This window comes from Gastrolobium bilobum, unplaced genomic scaffold (genome assembly GCF_033153095.1).
Source record: "Gastrolobium bilobum isolate Gb01-03AN ecotype WA unplaced genomic scaffold, APGP_CSIRO_Gbil_v1 utg12205, whole genome shotgun sequence".
NCBI lineage: Eukaryota > Viridiplantae > Streptophyta > Magnoliopsida > Fabales > Fabaceae > Gastrolobium > Gastrolobium bilobum.
In genome coordinates, this window is record NW_026899230.1 from 715,811 (window position 1) to 726,968 (window position 11,158).

Below are 11,158 nucleotides of genomic sequence, written 5' to 3' on the forward strand. Positions count from 1 at the left end.
ATAAAATATGTTATCAAACATATTTTTTCCTCATAAACTAAAACACAAAAACAAAAAAAAATTATTTTTTTCAAAAAAAGTACTAAAAAATAAAATGGTTGTGATGCGCATTGGTTATGAAAGTTTGTTTTTCAACAGCGATGTTATAGGGGGGAAAATAATTAGAGATAAAGTTGAAGATTCAGAACTGGGCTTGCTTCGTATCTCGGGTTTCTCACTCTGACCTTTTATATTCTACCAAGTTGCGTCTATCTATCATCTTAACTGACACACACATCATGCTTTTTGGTTCATTTTGCAAGCAACAATAAAACAGTTGCGGCGTTTATTGAGCATTCCGAGGATATATCTTTTTTAATTATCCATAAATTGCAACATCTCTCTCTCTCACTCTCTCAAATTCGAAGGGAAGAGAGAGGCTTCTAAACAAAGATATGGGTTCTGTGGAGAATGATTCATCGCTTGTGGAAGAGGCTCCTCTTCTTCAGGTTCCCCTTTCTCTCCATCTTTCTCCATAAACTGGTGTATGATTATTAGTTTTTGATTACCCATGTCAAGTTCTACCTTTTTTTTTATATTAAATTTCTAAATTGAATCAGCGAGCTTGTAAGAACAGTTTGACCTGACCCAGGTTCTCACAATTTGTAATTTGGGATTTTGTGTATGCTTTGGGCTGATGTTTTTGGTCGACATCAGATTTGGCTTTGCAGAATAAATAAAATTTTTCCCTGTTTTTCCCTTTTCCTATACCCTCGATAGCTAAACATCAAATGTTAATCTTCGAGATTAAAATTGTGGAAAACGGAAATGTTTCATATAGTCAGTGCCTTTGTTGACTCTTCTCTATTTGAACCTTTGGGAAGAAGTGGTATTTTGCTCTATAATTAACAATTGAATATATTACATCTGAAGGATGGAGAGAGCAGACAATACACAGGAGATGGTTCAGTTGACTTTAAAGGGAGGCCTGTTCTTAAGCAGAATACTGGCAATTGGAGAGCTTGCCCATTTATCCTAGGTAAGCTTTTTCATTTCTCTTATGCATCATAATTTTTTTTGTTGATCTCATTTCTATGTAATTTGAATCTCAGGCGATGAGTGTTGCGAACGTTTGGCATACTATGGCATTGCAACAAACCTTGTTACCTATCTTACCCGCAAACTACACGAAGGAAATGTCTCTGCTGCAAGAAATGTCACCACTTGGCAAGGCACTTGTTATCTTACACCTCTCATTGGAGCTGTTGTAGCAGATTCTTACTTGGGACGATACTGGACAATTGCTGTTTTCTCCACGATATATTTCATTGTAATTACAAACTAAGATAGCTGTATTCTCCTAGTCAAATAATTTTTCACACACATCTACCTCTTGATATACAGCTGGAAATGTCCTATACAATTTCGTAGAGAGCTGACACAAAATACATACTTGGAGTATGCCAAGGTTTCATATTTGCATAAGATTTGTGGGCACAGTCAAAGAATATTCATTATACTTTTTTTTGCGCAATGTAACTTGTAATGATTATAGAATGTTATTGGGACTGTTTCTAGGTCTTGTTTATGAGGAATATGAATTCTTTTATGCATGTTGTAGTAAACGATTATACAATGATGAAGGTATGGAAGGAAAGCAAATATTATGCTGTCAAAGAAATTTGGGAAAGGGAGAATCAGAAGAACAGTTTTGATTTACTATGATCCAAACTTCTTCCTTCCATTGCACTGCTTCTACTCCAAATTTAAGTTTCTTATCCTAGAAGAAAGGAAATCTCTTACTAGAAAAATGGAATTAAGGATTCAACTTAAGCACCAGATATAATTCTCAAATGCATTCTCACGTTTGAAAAGTTTTAGGGTTAATATTAGGAACACTTGGTGTTTATATCAGCATGGTATTCTTTGTCATCATTTTGTTTTCTGTGCATCCTTTGCTTCTATATGATTTGTTGTTCAATTGTCTTTACATGTTTTAATATATAACATGGCTGTTTTGTGCAGGGGATGTGTACATTGACGCTTTCTGCATCTGTTCCAGGACTGAAGCCTGCTGAGTGTTTTGATTCTGTATGCCCTTCAGCTACTCATGCACAATATGCTGTGTTCTTCTTTGGTCTCTACTTGATTGCACTTGGGACTGGTGGCATAAAACCATGTGTGTCATCTTTTGGGGCAGATCAGTTTGATGATACCGATCCCCAGGAAAGGATTAAGAAGGGATCTTTTTTCAACTGGTTTTACTTTTCTATCAACATAGGAGCCCTTGTATCAAGCAGTTTTATAGTGTGGATTCAAGACAATGCAGGCTGGGGTCTTGGATTCGGCATTCCTGCTATATTTATGGGATTAGCTATTGGAAGCTTCTTTTTAGGCACACCCCTCTACAGGTTTCAAAAACCAGGGGGAAGCCCTATTACAAGAATGTGCCAGGTTGTGGTAGCATCAGTCCAGAAGAAAAATCTGGTTGTCCCTGAGGATATTAGTCTCCTGTATGAAACACCAGGCAAGAGCTCTGTAATTGAAGGAAGTCGGAAACTGGAGCATACTGATGAACTAAGGTAATTGTTTTGTTTACTTTTGAGTTTACTGTTGTAGTTTTATTAGCTTTCATTATGACAAAATAGGAATAGGAGTACTTTATTGTGCATGTTAACTTATTCCTAATATTCTTGTTAAAATGTTGTGTGAAGAATTTAAGGGTAATGTTGCGTGAAGTATGAGCGCTGCTCTAATGATATAGAAATAGAAGTTATATATGTTAGGGTCTGACTGGCCAGTTACAGCTTAGCTAGACCTTTAAGCCTTGTTTGTACACCAGATAAGGCCTGATAGGATAGGATAACTAATATTGTCCAGCTTTATCTAGTGTTTGGAGTTCAGAACAGATAGCAGAACACAATCTGGTGATTTACTCTCATCAGGTGATTATGGGCACCCCCTGCTATAATCCTTGTTCCACTTTTTTTTTTCTGCTTTAGGACTCTCACCTTTGTTGTAACCATAAGCTGCCATTCCCCATTAAATAACACAGCTGTCACAAAGTTCAGGAACTTTTTAGAGAAAACAGGCAATTTCTGACTTCTGTCATGCATTTATGCCTCTGATGATGTATTCATGCATATTATGGAAATTTCAATGGGTCTGCAAATTTTCCAAATTTTTTATGTTCAAGATTTCGACCAACTTAAACTATAATCTTCTCTGAATTTTCCAGAAAGACACAACTGTATTTAAGAATGTCAGTGGTTAGCAGTCTCCTCCATTGTGATTTCTTTTGATCCCAAGAGAAAAAGACTACTCTTTCCTTCCTTCTGCCCTTTCCCTGATTTCTTAATTTGTATCTCAAATTTCCTTCCTCTCATCTCTCTAGTTCTATGGTTGAAGTTTATTCTCAGGGTTATTCTCCCACATCTGTGCAATTATTTTGTGTTATAATAAATGTAAAGAACCAATTCAACCCAAAATCTTAAGCTGTTGGGTGAGGCTACATTAATGGTTTTATATATTTCTAACACTCCCCTTCACATGAGAGCTCATTGGGCTTGAAAGGTGGACAATGTACAAGCCCACCTACTTGTGCTAAGAAACTCCACAATATTGAATTAATTATTAATTAAACGGGGGCAGTGATGATCGAATCCGTGACATCAAGGCTTTGATACCATGTAAAGAACCAATTGAACCCAAAAGCTTAAATTGTTGGGTGAGGTTACATTAATGATTTTATATATCTCTAACAATAGAAAGAACACAAATTAATTTACATTAAATTTAGTAGTATTTTGATATATAAGGGTATTGTGTCCAAGTCCAACTTAAAAAAAGGGCAACATGGTGCTATAAAGCTCCTGCTCTGGAATAGTAGGCAGCGTTACTTAGCATTTTTTTGCCAGAGTCTGAATAGATGGATCAAACCTGTGACCTTTAGGTTACATGGCGACAACACTAACTGTTGTACCAAGCTCCCCTTCATTTGTCCAACTAATCAAAAAAAATTCTGATTCAATTTTATTCAGCAATCAACAAAAAACATGATACTATAAATGCTTATTGGGTGGACAGTTTTTACCCTATCCTATCCTTTCCTATTGAGTGATTCTGTTAGGTTTGTAATATAAACAGAGATAATGGATTTGAAACAGAACCAAAATTGCATTACATGAATCAATTGTACGAATTGTTCATCAATCAAACCATTCCAGTCTTACAATACTTCAGAAAAATACAGAACGTAATGACAAAATAACTAGTCTCAGCAATCACACAAGCAAGAAATAATAACAGATAGTGTGAAGCACATTGAGAGGCTTCACTCTCTCCCAATTCCCACAAGGGACCCAAGGTAACCAATACTCCAGCTGCCTTGTCTCTCCTCTCTCCTCATCTTTTATCCTTCTCCGCGTAACTAACTCTCTCTCCCATCCCCTTCCACGTTGGTAGTCTGTTGGAGGGCAGTATGGGCATAGTGGACAGCATGGCTCACATCTGCCACTGACTTGCCACTCAGCATGTCTCCCATTGGGCTATTCAGATTATCCATTGGGCTGTTCTGCTTGTTGAGGCCCCAAACCTTCCTATGCTTGTTCCTTTGATAAACCTGTAGAGGAAATGTATCAATACTCCCTCCCAAATTAAGCACCTTGTCCTCAAGGTGGAACTGAGGGAATTGACGTTTGATCACAGAAAAGTCTTCCCAAGTGTTTTCGAAATCTGGGAGATTATGCCATTTAATCAACACCTCCAGCGTATTATTCTGGGAACGTCTCCATTGCACCACATCAGCAGGCTCGACCTTTAATTCCCACTCCTCTGACAAGCACTTAGGCAGCTGTTGGGCATTTGGTACAGCAAAAGCCGCGGGTTTTAGCAAAGAAACATGAAACACAGGATGGACCCGGCAATCAGCAGGCAGCTGCAACTTGTATGCCACCTCCCCAATGCGTTGGATGACCTTAAAAGTACCATAGAACCTAGGACTCAGTTTTTCGTTCAACCTCTTAGCAAGAGATTTTAACCGGTACGGTTGCAGCTTCAAATACACTAGATCTCCTTCTGCAAATTGCAAATTGCGTCTTTTTTTATTTGCTTGCTTCACCATCCGGTTTTGGGCCCTGGCAAGATTTTGCTTCAACTCTTGTAACATATTATCCCTCTCAACCAACGCCTGAGAGACCTCATCAATAGGAGACACAAACTGGTGAGCTTTGAGTAAAGAAAGGGGATCCGTACCATACAGAACCTTGAAAGGAGTTAACCCCGTAGAATCCTTATAGGTGGTGTTATACCAATATTCAGCCCAAGCGATCCATTTGGGCCATTGTCTAGGCTTGGGACCACATATACACCTTAAGTAAACCTCAAGGCACCTATTGACCACCTTTGTTTGTCCATTTGCTTGGGGATGATGGGCTGTGGTGTAATGTAATTTTGTGCCAGCACATTTAAAAATCTCAGACCAGAAAGAGCTCATAAATAACCTGTCTCGGTCAGAAACAATTGTGAGAGGAAAACCATGCAATCTTACCACTTCATTGATGAAAACAGCTGCTACTTCCTTTGCTGAATAAGGGTGGGCCAGTGTTAGAAAATGGGCATATTTAGAGAACCGGTCCACCACCGCAAAGATGGTGTCTACCCCCAAAGCCTTAGGTAACCCTCCTATGAAATCCATAGAGATATCTGCCCATACCTTGCTAGGAATAGGTAACGGTTGCAACAAGCCTGCGGGTGATAAATTCTGGGATTTGCTTTGGTGACAGATGACACAAGCTGCCACAAAATCCTTGATGCATTTCCGCATACCCTCCCAATAAACCAAACCAGCCAAACGTTTGTAAGTGCGAACGAACCCGGAATGGCCTCCTATCCCTGAGTTATGGAACTCCTCAAGAAGTGGGGAGATAAAGCTGGACGTGCTAGGGAGCACCAACCTGTCCTTATAGAATAAACGCCCCCCTAATAGTTTAAAACCTTCATGGGTATCCGGTTGCAACATTAAGTCTTGGATCAAGGACCGTAGCTTGTCATCATGCTGAACCTCCTGATCCAAAAGCTCCAAATCGGGCCATTGCAATTGTGACAAACTAGCAAATTGCATCTGACGAGAGAGGGCATCGGCTACAAGATTCTCCTTACCGGGTTGATATAAAATTTCAAAATCAAACCCAATTAACTTACACAGCCACTTTTGCTGATCTTCGCCTAGTGCCCTTTGGTCAAGTAAATGCTTCAAGCTTTTTTGATCGGTCTTTACAATGAAACGTCTGCCCATGAGGTAATGCTTCCACTTCTGAACGGCGAACACAATAGCCATTAACTCCTTCTCGTACACAGATTTGTTCATGGCTCTTTGAGAAAATCCCTGGCTGATATAGGATAGAGGCTGGTTGTCTTGCATCAAGACAGCCCCCACTCCTCTTCTCGAAGCATCTGTACAAACCATAAAAGGTTTCTGAAAATCTGGTAGAGCTAAGACTGGAACAGAGCACATTTTCTGTTTCAGCAAATTGAACACCTCTTCAGTCTCAGCGTCCCATTTAAAGCAATCCTTTTTCAACAGATTAGTCAACGGTTTGGCCAGCATGCCGTAGTCCTTGACAAACCGTCTATAATAGCCTGTCAATCCCAAGAAACCCCGTAACCCCTTGATATTCTTGGGACCTGGCCAATCCACCATAGCTTGGAGTTTACCTGGGTCAGCTCTAATGCCATCAGCTGCTATGATGTGTCCTAAGTACTCCACGTGTGTGCTACCAAAACAACATTTTTTTTTGTTCACAATCAACTGATTCTGTCTCAATACGACAAAGACCTCCCGTAGATGCAACTCATGTTCCTCCTTGCTCTTACTGTAGATCAGTATATCATCTAAAAATACCAGCACAAATTTTCGTAAAAACCCTCTCAAGATCTCATTCATGAGGGCTTGAAAAGTGGAAGGGGCATTAGTCAGCCCAAATGGCATGACGAGGTATTCGTAATGCCCCTCATGTGTGCGGAAAGCAATCTTTGGTATATCTTCCTCCCTCATTCGTATCTGGTGATAACCGGACTTGAGATCTAACTTAGAAAAAATTTGTGAGCCACCTAACTCATCCAATAACTCTTCCACCACTGGAATTGGGAATTTGTCTGGCACGGTGAATTTGTTGAGGACTCTGTAGTCGACACAAACCCGCCAACTACCATCCTTCTTCCTTACCAAAATCACGGGACTGGAATAGGGACTATGACTGTGACGTATCCAGCCAAAAGACAATAACTCAGCAACTAACTTCTCAATTTCAGTTTTTTGGTAATAGGGATACCTGAATGGCCTGAGGTTTGGCACTTGGCTTCCTGGTTGCAAAGTGATGGCATGATCGCACGCACGTTTCGGAGGCAGTGACCCTGTAGCCTGAAAAAGATCTTGAAATTCCTTGATCAAATTTTCTAAGCCTTCCCACCAGTCTCCTTTTGTTTTTTTATTTACATCTGAGCTCACGAAATAGCCCTCTCCTTGATCATGCAATGCCTTCACCATGGATTTGAAAGAAGCTTCTGTTCTAGACAACAAACTATCCCCTTTAATCAGAACCTCCGTGTTGCCTTGCTCAAACCGAAGTGTCAACTCCTTGAAGTTTGCCCTTATCTCCCCTAGTTGTGTCAACCATTCCAACCCCAGCACCACATCTGCTCCTCCTAACTCAAACAGATACAAATCTTGCTTAATCTGAGCAGCTTGCACCGTGAGTTCCACTCCTCTGCACACTCCCTGACATTTTACCTTGTGGCCATCTCCCACCACCACGTTGTACAGTGATGTCTCGGTTACTGGTAATGCTAGCTTTTCCACCAGAGTTTTGCTTACAAAGTTGCTTGAAACTCCACAATCCACCATCACAATCACCTTTTCTCCTGCCACCTCCCCCCAAGCCTTCAAGCTTTGGTTCGAAGTGAGCCCCAAGAGACAATTGAAAGACAGTTGCAGCTCCTTATGCTCCTCTGCCACGTCTTCTTCCTTCTCAACCGTCACCGTCCCAGCAACAGTCCCTCATTCAGCCTCCTCGTCATCATCATCTACTAATAACAGATGGAGTTGTGGTGTGGAGCATTTGTGACCTGGCCTCCAACGCTCCTCGCACTTAAAACAAAGGCCCTTCTGGTGACGGTCACGCCATTCCGCCTGAGAAAGACGACGACCGTGGCTCAGGTGGCTTTCGTTCGTTTGATTTACAGTGGTAGATGACGAACCCTTCGATGGTGATCCCCCTTTTGCGTTCTCCATCAGCGCCGATTGGGAAGTAGGGTTGCTTATCGTGGAATGAGCATTGACGTTGACTTGGCCACTTTTGTTTGGACCGTTTGGGTGAGAAACACTTGGGCCACCCCTTCTAAATTCATTTGAGCCATTGTTCACTCTCGGGCCCAAGTTTGTGCGTCCCCCACTCTGAGCCCATCCTCTTCCCGGTGGCCAGACTCCTTCTTCTTCCCACGCCAGATTCCTCTTCTCAATCTTCATAGAATACTTCATCAAATCAGCCAAGTTCAACATAGGAACCATCAACAATTCCTCCCTAATGCTATTACGCACCCCGTTTAGCCAAGCCCCCTTAAGAAGGTCCTCGTCTTCAAACCATAAGACCCCCACCACCTTTTCGAATTCTGCTCGGAACTCCGCTAGGCTTCCCCACTGCTTCAGCGTGTACAACGCACGGTAGGGATTGTCTACTGCTTCTGGCTGGAAACGGCTCAACAACTTGCGTTTAAAACGTAGCCAAGGAGCATTTGGGTTCACACCCTCCCACCAATGGAACCAATTGAGGGCTTCCCCTTCTAGGACCAACATCACCGCGCTCACCTTCTCCGCCTCCGTCACTCCATTGATCGTGAAGTATCTCTCCACTTTGTTGACCCAACCAAAAGCATCCTCACCGGAGAAAATGGGAACCTCCAATCGTCTGGTAATGGGGAAGTGATTTCCTCCCCTTCTCCGATTACCTTCTCCATTCGGATCAAGTTCATGCTCTTCGAAGTTATTATCTCCATCTCTCGAACGGCTTCGTCTGTCCGTTGCCATCTCATCCAACCGTCGATAATCTCAGTAACACCTCTTTCACCGGCATCTAACCTTAGCAACACTTCTTGGTGTCTCTCTTCGTTGGCATCCAGCCTAAGACAGATCTCTTCATGACGAGCACAACCCCTACGCAGCCCTTCCTCTATCGAATCTAAACAATGTTCCATTTGTCTTGTCCGGACCATTCCACAGAGCTCCTAGATCGGAGCTCTGATACCAGTTGTTAAGTTTGTAATATAAACAGCGATAATGGATTTGAAACAAAACCAAATTTGCATTACATGAATCAATTATACGAATTGTTCATCAATCCAACCATTACAGTCTTACAATGCTTCAGATAATACAAAACGTAATGACAAAATAACTACTCTCAGCAATTACACAAGCAAGAAATAATAACAGATAGTGTGAAGCACATTGAGAGGCTTCACTCTCTCCCAATTCCCACAAGGGACCCAAGGTAACCAATTCTCCAGCTCCCTTGTCTCTCCTCTCTCCTCATCTTTTATCCTTCTCCGCGTAACGAACTCTCTCTCCCATCCCCTTCCACGTTGGTAGTCTGTTGGAGGGCAGTATGGGCATAGTGGACAGCATGGCTCACATCTGCCACTGAATTGCCACTCAGCATGTCTCCCATTGGGCTATTCAGATTATCCATTGGGCTGTTCTGCTTGTTGAGGCCCCAAACCTTCCTATGCTTGTTCCTTTGATAAACCTGTAGAGGCAATGTATCAAATTACCTTCTGATTCTTGTTTGTTCTTGTATCTGTTCTGTGCTTTCCCAGAACATCCAAAGTGGATGTTACATGTGGATGCTATGTTTGATGCTAGAGCTCATTCTAGCAAAACCGCCTTATTCTTAGGAGTCCTTTCCCCAAAGGAAAGGTTTCCAGACAAATGTATTGTTGTAATTTCGGCTGCTCCTCCTTTGCTGGATGTGGGAGTTGATCTTGATGGACCCTTAGATGGAGCTGCATCTTTAGGATATACTGAAATCAATTTCCTGAAAACAAACATCTCAAATCTTGCTGATATATTGGTTTCTCTTGACGGGAAGATGGCTCTGGCATATCAGTCTAAGTTGCACATAAGAATTTTCTTGGATAATACTAGAGGTGGGAATGTTGTAAAACCCTATATAAGTGAAATGGAGAAAGAGGTGGGGAAGAAGATTAATTTTCAGTCTCCTCAAATGAATTCAATCTTTCATAAACTTGTCCTGGGGAATTTATCATCAATGACTTCATGTATCATTTATAAAAAGAAAAAAGAAAACCCCTGCATAGCCGCCTATTTGTTTCGGCAAGAATAATGGGACTTCGGGCAAATTTGTTTGGACACAAGACAAAATTCTTTTTTGCTCTGGGAAGACATTGAAGACAACCAAGTCATTTCTGCTACATTTTCCTCAATGGGCAGTGTGATAATATTCATAACTCTTCAACAGGTAAGGAGTGTGGATACAAGGCATACTGGCATGGTGCAAAAACACGAGATGAACAAGACATACTGAAGTTCCAGTCCCAGTCCTTTGTGTCTTTCAATGTTGAACACCGGACTATCATGGCTCTTTGGAAGGCCAAATTCTTGAGTCTCGAACAGAAGGTCCAGTTGGAAGACTCTGAAACCAAAAACCTTACCTGTAATGGAGTGTCTCATTCCTTGGTCTTGGTGATGTTATTTTATTGGAGGTTTTTCTTGTGCTTTTTCAGTTCTTGTAAGTTTCTTCATAGAGCCATTGGTGGGAGTTGCAGAAGAGCGAAGTTATAATCCTTTTGACATAAGTGGGTCCCTATGTTTCAAGCAATCGGGCTTGGGGGAGGGCTTTTGCTGCCTGACCCTCACCTCAGAATAAGGTGAAAGCTTTTGGGGTGAGCATTGTTAGGAACCCGAAACCTTCTATTACTAGAGTGTACTTTGGGAAGGAATCACATTCCTTCCCAAAGCATGAGGAATGTGATTCCTCTCTTGGAGGAAAAGCAATTATGATTTCTGAAAAGGGGGAGAGGAGATACTGTTAAGAAAGAAGTTAGAAGAGAGTTTGGTGAGGAGAGAAATGCCCCCTCGAAAGCATGATATCTTTTTCTTTTCTAT

At 41.5% G+C, this 11,158-nt stretch overlaps 1 protein-coding gene across 1 annotated transcript; it reads left to right on the forward strand.

The window, feature by feature from the left end:
- Positions 1 to 210: 210 nt before the first annotated feature.
- Positions 211 to 2,565, forward strand: LOC133288649 (protein NRT1/ PTR FAMILY 8.3-like). Its single transcript, XM_061486460.1, has 4 exons — positions 211 to 488; positions 913 to 1,018; positions 1,092 to 1,309; positions 2,005 to 2,565. Exons 1-4 carry the CDS (start codon positions 435 to 437, stop codon positions 2,563 to 2,565), a joined length of 939 nt encoding a protein of 312 aa, XP_061342444.1. The 5' UTR covers positions 211 to 434.
- The last annotated feature ends 8,593 nt before the right edge of the window (positions 2,566 to 11,158 follow it).